The following is a 15140-nucleotide window of genomic DNA, read 5'->3' as shown; positions in this document are numbered from 1 at the left end:
CTGCAAAGATGAGTGGGCCAAAATTCCTCCAGGACGCTGTAAAAGCCTCATTGCACGTTATCGCAAACGCTTGGTTGCAGTTGTTGCTGCTAAGGGTGGCCCAACCAGTTATTAGGTTTAGGGGGCAATCACTTTTTCACACAGGGCCATGATGGTTTGGATTTTTTTTCACCTTTAATAATAAACACCTTCATTTACAAATTGCATTTTGTGTTTACTTGTGTTGTCCTTGACTATTGTTTAAATTGGTTTGATGTTCCGAAACACTTAAGTGTGACAAACATGCAAAGGAACAGGAAATGAGGAAGGGGGCAAACACTTTTTCACACCACTGTATTAGTGGATAAATGCTTTTATATTCAGGTCGGGTCTGAGCAGAATTATGTAACATTTTGGGAAAAATATACAGCCAAGAAGTCCAGAACTTGAGGCTATTATAGCAAAAACCTCCACAGCCACCATGTATTTCCCTCTGGTGCTCAGATAGGCCGGGATCATGGCAATCCAGACACTGCAGAACACCAGCATGCTGAAGGTGATGTACTTGGCCTCATTAAAACTGTCCGGTAATGTCCTGGCTAAAAAAGCGATAATGAAACTCACAGCGGCCAGAAGCCCCATATATCCCAGGACAGAGTAGAAGCCGATAACTGAACCCTCATTACACTGAATGATGACCTTCCCCTGATAAGAGTGAGTGTCCCGATCCTGGAAGGGAGGAGAAATAGACAACCAAGAGACACAGATTATGACTTGGACCAGTGAGAAGCCACAAATGATAGAATTGGGAAGTTTGGCTCCCATCCATTTCCTCCAGGGACTCCCAGGTTTGGTGGCTTTAAAAGCAATACACACCATGATACTTTTGGCAAGTAGAGAAGAGACGGCAACTGAGAAGATGACACCAAAAGAGGAGACACGGAGCATGCAGGTCACATCTACTGGATGGCCGAGGAACAAGAAGACACAGAGGAAGCTCAGCATGATGGAGACCAGGAGAAGATAGCTCAGGTCCCGGTTATTGGCTTTAACAATGGGGGTGTCCTGATAATGTATAAATATCCCCAATATTATACCAGTCAGAAGACAACAGAGGATGGAGACAGATGAAAATACTCCAACAATGGAATCATCCGTGTAGGAGAGAAATTCCACCAGTTTTGGAACACACCGATCCTTCTTCTCGTTTGGCCATTCATCATCAGGACATTTCATGCAGTTTTCACTGTCTGTAGAAAGAACAATACAAACACAAAGAGCATCGGGGTCAGAGATTCTGAGAAAATAAATTGTCTTGTGTTGTCTCACAGCTAGCAATAGGATTTCCATCAGTGCATTGTGGGAGAAGTAAATAAAATATAACAAATTGGGGGACGTGGCTGGAAGCTGAGCGTGATGGCCGCTCACTGACTTGACTCTGCACAGCAGTAGCAGGGATTGCTTGTCACTAGCGATCCTGCTTCACTCAATTCACAGTAACACATGGAGATGTCAAGGGAGAGGAAAGAGCAGTGGAAGTCTAGGAATATTACACAGTTCTTCCCCCCTGATCACCACTCCTTCAGGGGCCTAGCTCTGTTAAGGAAGTGGAAACTTATAGAACCCATGGGGCACTCTCATGACCAGACCACATCTGCACCAGCACCTGAATCCAGAGTGGCGAGCCATAGGGGGCACTGACAAAACCAGATATTGCGATACCCAGGGCTCTCTTACCACGTGGCTACTAGGGATGAGCCGAACACCCCCCGGTTCGGTTCGCACCAGAACTTTCGAACGGACCCCACGTTCATTACGAACGTTAGAACCCCATTGAAGTCTATGGGACTCGAACGTTCGAAATAAAAAGTGCTAATTTTAACGGCTAATATGCAAGATACTGTCCTAAAAAGGGTTTGGGGACCTGTCTCCTGCCCCAGGGGACATGGGTCAATGCCTAAAATGTTTTTAAAAATGGCCGTTTTTGCGGGAGCACTGATTTTAATGACGATTAAAGTGAAAAAAAAAGAATCTTGATTTTGCAAAGAATTGTGGGAAAAAATGACAATTTCAAAAAACTCATCATGCCTCTTACTAAATACCTTGGAATGTCTTCTTTCCAAAAAGGGGTCATTTGGGGGGTATTTGTACTTTTCTGGCATGTTAGGGTCTCAAGAATTGAAATGGGCCGTCAGTCCTTCAGGTGTGATCAATTTTCAGATATTGGCACCACAGCTTGTGGACTCTATAACTTTCACAAAGACCAAATAATATCCACCAATTTGTACTTATTTTTACCAAAGATATGTAGTAGTATAAATTTTGGCCAAAATTTATGAAGAAAAAATTACTAATCTGCTAAATTTTCTAACAGAAACAAAGAAAAATTCGTTTTTTTACAGAATTTTCGGTATTTTTTCTTTTATAGCACAAAAAAAAAAAACCCAGCGGTGATTAAATACCACCAAAAGAAAGCTCTATTTGTGTGAAAAAAAGGACAAAAATTTCATATGGGTACAGTGTTGCATGACTGAGTAATTGTCATTCAAAATGCGAGAGCACCGAAAGCTGAAAATTGGTCTGGTTATTAAGGGTGTTTAAGTGCCCAGTGGTCAAGTGGTTAAATATGGTGCCTGGGGGGTGTCTGTAGTATGCCTGTGAAGTGCCACGTGTTTCCCGTGTTTAGAACAGTCCCTGCACAAAATGACATTAAACGGAAATAACGTCATTTAAAACTGCTTGCGGTTTTAATGTAATATCTGGTTCCTGCAATATGGTTGAAAATCATTGAGAAAAATGGCATGGGTAGCCCTCTCTGCCCATTACCAGCCCCTTTGGGTCTTGTACGCATATTAAGGGGAACCCCGTACCCATATTAAAAAAAGGAAATGCGTGTGGCCCCCAGGCCCTATATACTCAGAACAGCAGTATACAGGCGGTGCAAACAAGACAGGGACTGTGTAGGTTTGTTGTGTTAAGTTGAATTTGTTTGTAATTTTCAACTGGTACATTTTTAAAGTGTAGCTCCACTCAAAAAAACTATTTTTAAGCTTTTTGGAAAATATAGGGAAGGGTTATCACCCCTGTATAATTTTTTTTGTCGTCCATCTTTTTTCATCTCACTTGCTGTTGTCTCCTTCCGTTTGCAAGTAGGAGATGTTTGTAAATTGGATGTTTGAAAGTAGGGGCCTGCCCTATATGCTCTGCAGAAATGGCGGAACAAGGTGTTGGTTTTGCCACAACATTGTAAGCCCTCAAAGTGACTCTTGGTGGGCGCTGGAGCGCCCTGCTGTGAACGATTACATCAAGAATTGTAATTACATGCCATTGTTGAACAGTGGTAGAAAAATTGACCTTTGGTGGTTGTGGTGCTGGTGCCACAACACTATAAGTCCTCACAGTTACTCTGGGTGGGCACAGGAAGGGGCCCTCCTGTGAAATATTATATCAAGAATTGTAATTACATGTCCCTGTTAAACAGGGGCAGAAAAATTGGGCCTTAGGCACTGGTGCTGGTGCCACGACACTGCAACCTCTTCCATATACTCTAGTTTTATTGCAGGAATTAGCCCTGCTGCAAAGCATTGGATCAAAAATTGTACTTAAACGCCCCTGTTAAACAGGGGCAGAAAAATTGGGCTGCTGGCATCACCCAGAACCAAAAATGTTCTTCCAACATATCAGCGGAGGAGGAAGAGGATAGACAATCAACATAACAGGACAGTCACTCAGCATCAGCATAGGCAGTCTTGAAGGGATGTGATATTTCAAAAAAAATTATTCGGTTACATCAGCTTCAGGTGCTTGGTAGCTGTGGGTGATCCAAGACTGATTCATCTTGATGAAGGTCAGTCGATCAACTGATTCGGTGGACAGGCGCACCCTGTGATCGGTAACAAAGCCACCAGCAGCACTGAAGGTGCGTTCCGAAAGAATGCTGGATGCAGGACAGGCCAGTAGCTCAATTGCATACTGTGCAAGCTCTGGCCAGTGATCCATCCTCAAGACCCAGTAAGCCAGAGGATTTTCGGTGGGAAAGGTGTCCAAGTCTGACCTTGCCCCTAGGTATTCCTGCACCATGTAAATCAGACGCTGGCGATGGGTGCTGGAACCAATCATACCTTGGGGCTGCGGACTAAAAAATTGTCTGAAAGCATCAGTCAGACGGCCACCTTCTCCACCGCTCCTTCTGACTGATGCCTCAGCAACAGGACCAGGAGTTTGTGACCTCGCAGTCTCTGGGAACGCGTTGCACAGAGCTTTCTGCAAGGCCTCCCGGAGATGTCTCATCCTCTGCTCCCTCTGCGATGGCAAGATAAGGTCGGCAACCTTACCCTTGTACCGTGGATCAAGGAGAGTGGCCAGCCAGTAATGGTCCCTCTCTTTGATCCGAAGAATACGAGGATCCTTCCGCAGGCTTTGCAGGATCAGGGAGGCCATGCAGCGTAGGTTAGCTGAGGCATTCGGTCCGGAGTCCTCTGGGTCACTAAGGACAACATGATCCGCAGCTACCTCCTCCCAGCCACGTACAAGTCCACGTGTTTCTTGGGACTGTAAATCATCCCTATAAGACTGCTGCTGCTGATGCTGATGCTGAGTGCCAGCCTCCACCTCCATGCTGACACAATCATCCTCCTCCTCCTCTTCCTCCTCCTCACCCTCTTCCTGTGTGATGGGTGGCACAGCAGGAACACTGTCTGGATAAAGGGGGCCTTGAGAGGCAAGGAAGTCCTCCTCTTCCTGCCTCTGTTCTGCCTCAAGTGCCCTGTCCATTATTCCACGCAGCGTATGCTCCAAGAGGTGGACAAGAGGTACAGTGTCACTGATGCATGCACTGTCACTGCTCACCATCCTTGTGGCCTCCTCAAACGGTGACAGGACAGTGCATGCATCCCTGATCATGCCCCACTGGCGTGGTGAGAAAAAACCAAGCTCCCCTGACCCTGTCCTGGTGCCGTAGTCGCACAGGTACTCATTGATGGCCCTCTGCTGCGTGTGCAGCCGCTGCAGCATGGCCAATGTTGAGTTCCATCTGGTGGGCATGTCACATGTAAGGCGGTTCTTGGGCAGGTTCAACTCCTTTTGGAGCTCAGCCAGCCGAGCACAGGCATTAAATGATCGGCGGAAATGCACACAGACTTTTCTGGCCTGCTTCAGGACATCATGTAAGCCGGGGTACCTGCCCAAGAACCGCTGCACCACCAGGTTAAGGACGTGAGCTACACAGGGCACATGGGTCAGTTGTCCCTGTCGGAGGGCGGAGAGGAGGTTGGTGCCATTGTCGCAAACCACCATTCCTGGCTTAAGCTGGCGTGGCGTCAACCACCTCTCGGCCTGCCCCTGCAGAGCTGACAAAACATCCGCCCCAGTGTGGCTCCTGTCCCCCAAACAAATCAGCGCAAGCACGGCATGGCATCATTTTGCCTGCGTACTTGCGTAGCCCCTGGAACGTCTACGGAGCACCGCTGGTTCTGAGGACAGAGCACTGGAAGAGGCCATGGAGGAAGAAGAAGAGGAGGGGGTGGAGGAGAGAGGTGTGTCACAACCAATAGTAGCATTTTGGAGGCGTGGTGGCGGAACAACCTCCAACACTACTGCACCTTGTCCTGCATCCTTCCCAGCTGCCAGAAGAGTGACCCAATGGGCCGTGAAAGACAGGTAACGTCCCTGTCCATGCCTGCTGGACCATGAGTCAGCGGTAATATGCACCTTACCGCTGACCGCCCTGTCCAGCGAGGCAAGGACATTGCCTTCCACATGCCGGTAGAGAGCCGGAATCGCCTTCCGTGAGAAAAAGTGGCGTTTGGGGACCTGCTACTGAGGAACCGCACATTGTACAAACTCACGGAAGGGGGCCGAGTCTACCAACTGAAAAGGCAGCAGTTGAAGTGCTAGCAATTTAGCCAAGCTAGCATTCAACCGCTGGGCATGTGGATGGCTGGGAGTGAACTTCTTTCGCCGGTCCAGCAGCTGGGGCAGGGACATTTGCCTGCTATAATCGGACGTGGGTGTACCGCTAGCAGAGTTCCCGGAAGCACTTGGCTGTGACACACCTAATTCTACACCTTCATTCCTCTCAGAGCAGGTTTCAGAGAGGACTGAAGGTCTAGTGGGGTTGGAGATGCCAGCTGATGAGGAGCAAGGAGAGGTCCGCTTTGTTCTTTGGTGTGGGTCTTTGAGGTACGCTTGCCAACGAGCTGCATGGCAGGTCAACATATGTCTGGTCAAGCATGTGGTGCCCAAGCGGCTGATGTTTTGGCCACGTGAGATACGCTTGAGACATATGTTGCAAATAGCAGCGGTGCGATCTGATGCACTCGTCTCAAAAAAGGCCCACACCAAAGAACTTTTAGAATAACACGCAGAGGAAGCGCTCTGCGCAGGCGGAGCTCTGCGGTGTGATTCAGTTGGTGTGCTGCCCCTAAGCTGGCCCCCGGAGGGCATCCTGCCTCGTTGGACATGTGCCTCCTCCTCCTCCCTCCTTCCAGGCACCCACGTGGAGTCAGTGCCCTCATCATCCCCTCCCTCTTCATCGCTGTAGCAAACCTGGCAGTATGCTGCAGCTTGTGGAACATGACTGCCAGATTGCTGTCCTTCTTGAGCATCCCCTCTCTCTGCGCTCACGCTACTGCCTTCCTCTAGCTGAGTGTCATCATCAGAGCCCACCAAACACTGGGCATCCTCCTGGAGCATGTACCCAACACTGTGCTCAAAGAGTTCAGGAGACTACTCAGGAGGACGTGGTGGGTCTAGGGAAGGAGTCACTGATGATGACATTGAGAGGAGGGAAGAGGATGTGTTGGCAGCTGCTTTGCTACTACCCTGAGACTGGGTAGGAGAGAATGAGGAGGATGAAGAGGGCTTGGTCATCCACTCTACCAAGTCGTTGGCATGTTGCGGTTCAACATGTCCAGCTGCAGAAAAGAAGGACAAGCATGTCCCATGGCCACGTGCTGATGACAATGCACCGCATCCAAGACCAGCACTGTTGTCTCTAGACACAGAGCCTGCTTGCCCTCTTTTATCGGCTCGCGCCTGTCTGCCTCTCCTTGCTGGCCTTCCAGACATGGTAATGGCCTGAAGGGAGTTGGGTAAAACAGTAGTTGGGTAGTTTATATTGTGCTGGAGGCACACAACACCCACTAACTCCTGCAGATGCCTTTTTTATAGAACAGCAGAGATAAAGGGGTATATACAGATGTATACTGTGCTGTGCTGGAAGCACACACAACTTCCAATAACTCCTGCAGATGGCAATTGGGCCCAAATAGAGAACAGCTATGTAGGTGGATTATAGCGGTATGTACTGGGTACAGAGCACGCAGACAGCACACACTATCTCCTAACACTACTGACTGCAAGCTCTATTATTAAAGATAGATCACTAGCTATATAGGTGAGGTGAATATAGTGGTGTATACTGCGGTCAGGGCACAGACAATAACCACTACACAAGAGCAAGATAGGAAATCAGCCAAAAACGATTGGTGTGTAACTGTGTTGAAGGTACACAGAACACCCACTGCTTCAGATGCCAACACACTACACGAGGCCGCCTCAAAGGCGGCCTTATATAGTGTGGGGCGTGCACTACATAGCCTGAGCTATGATTGGCCACAGGCAGGATGCCTGTGGCCAATCATGGCTCTCCTCGCTGCTGGCGCTGCAATTGGCCAAGCATGCGGGGTCACAGTGCATGCTTGGCCAATCACGAGCCAGCAATGCACTGCGCCACCGCAGTGCATTGTGGTCCGCGCGCGCCACACGAATTTTGACGCGAACGGACCAAGAGTTCGGAATTCGCCGAACGGCCGAACAGCCAATGTTCGAGTCGAACGTACGTTCGACTCGAACACGAAGCTCATCCCTAGTGGCTACATATGGTCCCGGAATTATCTCCCTCGTGCTTATACATGACTGTTACCTCCAGTTGATAGAAAGGAGGTAGCATTACCACCTACTTCTTTCTCGTTTTACCAGATATTACTTGTCTTCTACAATGACTTTGTCATATTGCCTTTGTTGACTGTTTTTGGTAGCCTGTTTCGCCCTTATATTTATTTAGGTAATTGAATATACACTTGAGTGCCTAGATCAGTGATTCTCAACCAGGGTTCCGTGGAACCCTAGGGTTCCTCCAGAGGTTGCTAGGGGTTCCTTCGTCATTGGGCCATTTCTGTCTCTCAGATAAGTTCCCACTGACACCATTGATCTTTTTAGCTATCTGTAAGGAGGTAATTCTTCCCAATGACCACAAGTGTAAGGACCATTCTTCCCAATGACCACAAGTGTGAGGACCATTCTTCCCACTGACCACAAGTGTAAGGACCATTCTTCCCAATGACCACAAGTGTGAGGACCATTCTTCCCAATGACCACAAGTGTGAGGACCATTCTTCCCACTGACCACAAGTGTGAGGACCATTCTTACCAATGACCACAAGTGTGTGGACCATTCTTCCCACTGACCACAAGTGTGTGGACCATTCTTCCCAATGACCACAAGTGTAAGGACCATTCTTCCCAATGACCACAAGTGTAAGGACCATTCTTCCCAATGACCACAAGTGTAAGGACCATTCTTCCCAATGACCACAAGTGTAAGGACCATTCTTCCCAATGACCACAAGTGTAAGGACCATTCTTCCCAATGACCACAAGTGTAAGGACCATTCTTCCCAATGACCACAAGTGTGAGGACCATTCTTCCCACTGACCACAAGTGTGAGGACCATTTTTCCCAATGACCACAAGTGTGAGGACCATTCTTCCCAATGACCACAAGTGTGAGGACCATTCTTCCCAATGACCACAAGTGTGAGGACCATTCTTCCCAATGACCACAAGTGTGAGGACCATTCTTCCCAATGACCACATGTGTAAGGACCATTCTTCCAACTGACCATCACAGTATTGTATCATGAGTTGTAGATTTCTAATTTTTAGCAAGGGTTCCCCGAGACCGGAGAACTTTTCAAGGGTTCCTCTGTGTTGAAAAGGTTGAGAAAGGCTGGCCTAGATGTACCTATCTTGATCCCAGTGAGGACCTCTAGAGTCTACTTCAGCACTAACAACCTCACATTGTCTAGTCTCCAGTCCCACCAACGGAGGAGAATTTGGAGAGTATCTATCCTCAGGGTAAGAATATCCTTTTGGGTGATATGCAATGATTTTTTTGGAGCTTAAAATAGGCTCCATAATCTCAACGTGAACTCACGATTACAGAATGCCTTCACACTGGCAGACCGATCAGGTCCGCCTGTCCATTTTGAAGATCAGACGCTCTATTGCTCCCTATGGAGCTGTGGTTGTAAACAGACATGTGTTCGGTTACTCCTGCCTCCATTTGATCCGATCTTTTATGATAAAAAACAGATGGACGGGAGATCCATTTCCTATCCATCTGACGCATGGGATCGGATGACAGTCAGATGGAAACAGACAGGCGGTCCTTTTCCATCAGGTAGCCCCATAGACAGCAGTGGGCTGTGTCCATGTCTGCTCTGCTCAGTGGGTATCAGTGGAGGGAAAATCCGCTGAGTAAGTGGATCCGCTGATGGGTCGGCCCCATCTGAAAGGGGCCTAAAATGTTAAAGGGCTTAACAGCCCTCAAAAAATATACCCTTTATAGAATGAAGCCCGTGTTGTTCAAAGAGACAATTTATGTTTCCAAGGGACTCATTTCGCTAAGCTTAAAATGCTTAGTGGATGAGGAAAAATGTAGCGCTAAAAAATGTGAAATAAATCAGTAGTGAAATAAGAAAAGAAGTCCACTAGAAATCCATCTAGATGGATAATGGGCCGCCGAAGCTCGGAGATCAATCCTGCATATGGGGAGCCAGCAGTCGACTATATTTTGGGAAGTAATGGGATCCAAACAAATGGATATAATAAAACACTCTTACCAGAGTTGGTGGACCTGTATGTCAGCGACACCAGATCTTACAGACATGGAATGAAAACCACTTGAAAGGCAGGCTTTATATGGTCCTTAACCGTGTGTCGCTGACTTACAGGTCCACCAACTCTGGTAAGAGTGTTTTATTATATCCATTTGTTTGGATCCCATTACTTCTCAAAGTATAGTCGACTGCTGGCTCCCCCTGTGCAGGATTGATCTCCGAGCTTCGGTGGCCCATTATCCATCTAGATGGACTTCTAGTGGACTTCTTTTCTTATTTCACTACTGATTTATTTCACATTTTTTTAGCGCTACATTTTTCCTCTTTCATTATCACATGAATTTTTGTCACATTCTTATGTAGCCGTGCTCAGATCAAATTCCTAGACCAAAGATATTGGCTACTAGCCTGAACGTAGTCCCGTCCTAACGAAATAACGTCATCATGTTAAGTACGATTGGGTTTTCTGACAACTTTGTCCGACCGTGTGTATACAACAGTTTCGGACAAAATCCGTCAGACAAAATCCGACGGATTTGTTTGTCGGAATGTCCAACCATGTGTTAGACATGTGTGGTTCGTTCCGTACAAATCTCAAATTCGTACAAATTTCCCTAAATTCGTACGTTCGGAAGGATCCGAAATACGAATTGCCATGCATCTGAATTTTGTACGCAATACGAACTTTTTTTACGAATTTCGGATCAGTTGTTGTCGCATCGACGACTCAGTCATTATGCTTATTATGAGGGGCTCCCACCATCCTTGTGCTATGCTGACTTCCTCCTGGGGCTGTACCTCTGCTGTGCTCATTATGAGGGGTTTCCACCATTCCTGTGCTACATAGTTACATAGTTACATAGTTAGTAAGGTTGAATAAAGACACCAGTCCATCCAGTTCAACCTGAGTGTCTACAATTGTCCCCATCACTTTACATTGCACACTCACATCAGTCCCTACCCTGACATACTGAGCACAGCAGGGGTACAGCCCCAGGAGGAAGTCAGCACAGCACAGGGATGGTGGGAGCCCCTCATAATGAGCACATGGCTGCCATTCACAGCTGCTCCAGTATTGATCCCCCGCACTGTACGGGGTCACCGGGGATGTGCGGGGTCACTGGAAATTGTTTGGTGTTACCAAGCATGTGTTCTCCGCACATCCTCGGTGACCCCAAACAGTGTGGGGTGATCAGGCGAAAACTGGACCAGCGATGCATGACAGACAATCCACTTCTCTCTTTAATTTTCAAATCTTAATGGAACCAACTGAAGGGAAGCTGATTGGTTGCCATGGGTAACTGCTCCAGATTCTGTTCGCTCCAATTTTGATCAATTTCCCTAAATGTCTTTTTATCTGTTCTAGCAGTCATATGTGTAAATGAGAAGAATGGTGGGGGCACATCAGGGCACATTGTAGCACATCAGGGCACATTGGGGCACATCAGGGCATATTGGAGCACATTGGGGCACATCGGGGCATATTGGAGCACATTGGGGCACATCGGGGCATATTGGAGCACATTGGGACACATTGGGAAACATCAGGGCACATTGGGGCACATCAGGGCATATTGGAGCACATTGGGGCACATTGGCAGCATGTTACCAGCAGCAGTGGCAGAGGTGGGAGCGCCACTTTTGCTATGAATTGTGCTGCTGGTTCTAGGAGGTAAATCCTGGAACAGCTGGCGATGTGCAATTGTCCCGCTGTTTGCCAGGCTCTTTACCACCAGCAGTCTTCACTCCCAGTCCCCTCAGCTTTATGGGAGGAGAGCTGAGCTCAGAGGGTGCAGAGACAGAACGTCCCACCCGCTGCTCATGTACAGCTCATAGTTCTCCCTCTCCCAGCAGCACTCCAGCTCATAGCTCTCCCTCTCCCAGCAGCACTCCAGCTCATCGCTCTCCCTCTCCTAGCAGCACTCCAGCTCATAGCTCTCCCTCTCCCAGCAGCACTCCAGCTCATCGCTCTCACTCTCCTAGCAGCACTGCAGCTCATAGCTCTCCCTCTCCCAGCAGCACTCCAGCTCATCGCTCTCACTCTCCTAGCAGCACTCCAGCTCATCGCTCTCACTCTCCTAGCAGCACTCCAGCTCATAGCTCTCCCTCTCCCAGCAGCACTCCAGCTCATCGCTCTCCCTCTCCTAGCAGCACTCCAGCTCATAGCTCTCCCTCTCCCAGCAGCACTCCAGCTCATCGCTCTCACTCTCCTAGCAGCACTCTCACTGCTTTTTTGGCCTTGTTTGCTGCTCATTTTTCCTTTAAAAGTTAGAAAAATGTAGACAAAAAAAAATATGATTTTGATTACAGCAAACTAACACCAAAAATGGGGCGTGACCGGAAGCGGAAGGAGGCGGACGCATTTCCGAGGAGCTCCGCCGAGGCCTTCTGACGATCGTTGGCCATCCGAGCCCGGCGAGCTTCTCAGCGGTTCCCCACCGTCCATCGGGGTTGCCGCTAGTGTGGGGCACAGTCCGATGCCCGTATCGTCCTCGGCACCCACCGCAAACGCCGTCCTCCGGGCCGTTGCTGGCCGCCACCCGGGGACGCGGCGCCGCCATCTTGGGGCCTACTAGATCCGGAAGCCTAATGCCGGCCCGCGGCGTTCCACGGGCCCCCCTGCTTCTCCCGAAGGTCAGTCGAGGACCCCCCTCACAGCGGTCCCCTGAGAGCCACGTATCCAGGAGCGGAGGATCCAACGAACGGGCCCAGAGAACACAGGACAGGTGAGGAACACGGCGGCCATATTGGTACACCTCAGGCCCACTCTACTCTAGGCCTGTGTGGACTCTCCCTCTCCCCTATCATTCGGATACAGCCAAGCTGCCCCAGTTATCCTCACCCTGACTAACTAACTTTTCTGCTAAGTAAACCTCAGCTGCTCTGAAGCTCCCAGGCCTGAGTTCTGTTTGATATTTCCCTGGGGGCCATCTTGCTTCACCCTCCCTCAGTACTGTTGCACCTTACTGCTCTTTAAACGACCAGTTTGTGTTGCCCCCACCTGAAGTGTGTCCTGAGTTCCGCACCTACTATACCCCTGCATCTGGGCTATTAAAGGAGTCGCAGTTTGGTGCAGCTACACCCTCTCCTCCCCTTCACAGTTTTGAAGAAGCTTGACACCCCCCTCAGATCTACACGCTTCCCCCCAATAGCAAGATATTACAGTCCCGGCCAGTCACACAAGGCTTACAGATGTGATGGACTATTAGAGACGGGACCTGGACCCCCTGTCCTCTCTCCGTGACTCCCATCTTACGCTTATGTGATCTTTACTGACAGGGTGTCTCCTTATTGACTCATTTTAATCGGCCACGCACCCCATGGGCAAAATTGGGGATCAACGTCGCACCTATTCCTCTGCTATTAAATCGCAGCCCCCTGTAGCGATGGACCGCTATCTGAACAAACCCCCACAAGCTACTTCAAGGGTTTCTGACAGCTCCCAGATCCCACCGGAACAGCCTGACATTTGCACCAACATGCTCTTCAATGATACCTCCACACTCTCATCCTCCCCATCTCCCCCCCTAACGGCGGAGTTACTGGACACTAAATTACACTCCCTATTACAAGCAATCACTCATACCATTGCACAAGAGGTAGGGAAAGTGGCCAAGGAATTGAGAGGGGAGATTGATCAGCTAGGTGAACGCACAGACTCTTTGGAATATAAATTTGATGAAATGGTGCAATATGTCCAGGTTCTCGAGGACGACAACGCCACTATAAAAAACACTGTGACCCAATTACAGGCCCAGCAGGAGGATTTGGAAAACAGGGAACGTAGACAAAACCTTCGGTTCAGGGGTATTCCTGAAACGGTGGAAGACAAAGACCTGCGCACCTACCTCCTAAGCCTTTTCAACTTTGTAGCCCCGAATATCCCAGACATAGATTGGCGCCTGGACAGAGCACATCGGTCACTGGCTCCAAAACCCCCTCTAGGGGCCAATCCGAGAGATGTGATTGTGCGTTTTCACTATTATGACAGCAAGGAAGCCCTGACTCTTGCATCTCGTAATCAGTCCAGAGTTGAATTTAAAGGCTCTAAGCTACAAATCTTCAGTGACCTGTCACCTATTACCCTGACAAGGAGGAGAACCCTCCGTCCACTAACTTTGCACTTACAGTCTCACAAGGTGGCCTACCGGTGGGGTTTCCCTTTCCGCCTATCCGTTTCCAAGGACGGCACCCAATATTCCCTACGCGATCTGCAAGAAAGTGACACCTTCCTGCGCAACTTGGGTCTCCCACCTCTTCCAGAAGAAGATTCACAGCCTCTTCCAGCAACGCCCAAGCCTCCGCTGGCTCCAAGCCGCATCTGGACCCCGGTGCGACAGAAGACGTCCAGATCCCACTTTACACCCCAGAAAAGTCGTGCCTCCAGACTCCCGACCTGAACTGCTTTCTCCGGATTTCCTCTGGATGCCTTATTTACCTTGACACCCCACTGATGTTATGGGTAGTCAACACCCCTTAGTGGGTTTACTTACCCCCTGGCCCGGGGGGTGGGTGGCCGAACTTATCTGACGTTGCCTCCAGTTTAACCCCAAAAAATGTTATTCTTCTCCCCTTAACAGGTTGTGAACTATTCATTTTTTTAAATTTCTCTGATAGAGGTTATAATGCTAAAGGTTATTTGCTTGTGTGTGCGTGTCTGCGGATATGTACATAAGTCTACATAGCTCCCCCTTCCCCCCCCCCCCCCCTTTTTTTTTTTTTTTTTTTTTTTTTTTTTCCACGACCGGGGTCTACTGTTTATCCTGGGGGCAACCTGCTCACTTTGGAGAGAGGCTGGGGATCCTCCCACTCCCCTCCGACTTTTATTTTTTCAAGTTTTTCAAATTTTTCTATTTTTGCATGTTTTGGAGATGTACAATTCTCCACTTCAGACCCATGGCTTGGACCTGGGTTCCCTGGTGGCGCTTAGCTATCCAGGTTTTTGTTGGTTGGTCGTTAAACCCCGACCCCTTATTCCACCCCCATCCCTCCCCTCTTTCCTTTTTCTTTTTTGGTACATTTTTACCATTGTGGATGGGCCACTGGGATTAATCCCGATTTTCCACCGAACCCGCTTGCTTTTGGTACAGATTTTGTTATACGATCATATTGTTATTTGTGTCATGCACATTGCTCTATTATGTAAGGTATATTTGTTTTGGGTCCACTGTTATATCCTGCTTGTTACACGTGTGAGGTTTTCTGTCATGTTCTGGCCCCTATCTGACCTATCATGGCATTGAAACTCCTGACCTATAA

General features: G+C 48.7%; 1 protein-coding gene across 1 annotated transcript in view; it reads right to left on the bottom strand.

Annotated features, from left to right (window-relative positions):
- Nucleotides 1-336: 336 nt before the first annotated feature.
- LOC143976246 (vomeronasal type-2 receptor 26-like) overlaps nucleotides 337-15140 on the bottom strand; it is a 53004-nt gene continuing 38200 nt past the window's right edge. The window contains exon 4 of the mRNA XM_077478656.1: nucleotides 337-1229. Coding sequence (XP_077334782.1) covers nucleotides 337-1229 — 893 coding nt within the window. The remainder of the gene's footprint in view (nucleotides 1230-15140) is intronic.

Source organism: Lithobates pipiens, unplaced genomic scaffold (assembly GCF_037356315.1).
Source record: "Lithobates pipiens isolate NorthernLeopardFrog02 unplaced genomic scaffold, aLitPip1_a1.2 Scaffold_13, whole genome shotgun sequence".
Classification (NCBI taxonomy): Eukaryota; Metazoa; Chordata; class Amphibia; order Anura; family Ranidae; genus Lithobates; species Lithobates pipiens.
The sequence above is the reverse complement of the archived record's forward strand: the minus strand, read 5'-3'. Positions and strand labels throughout refer to the sequence as shown.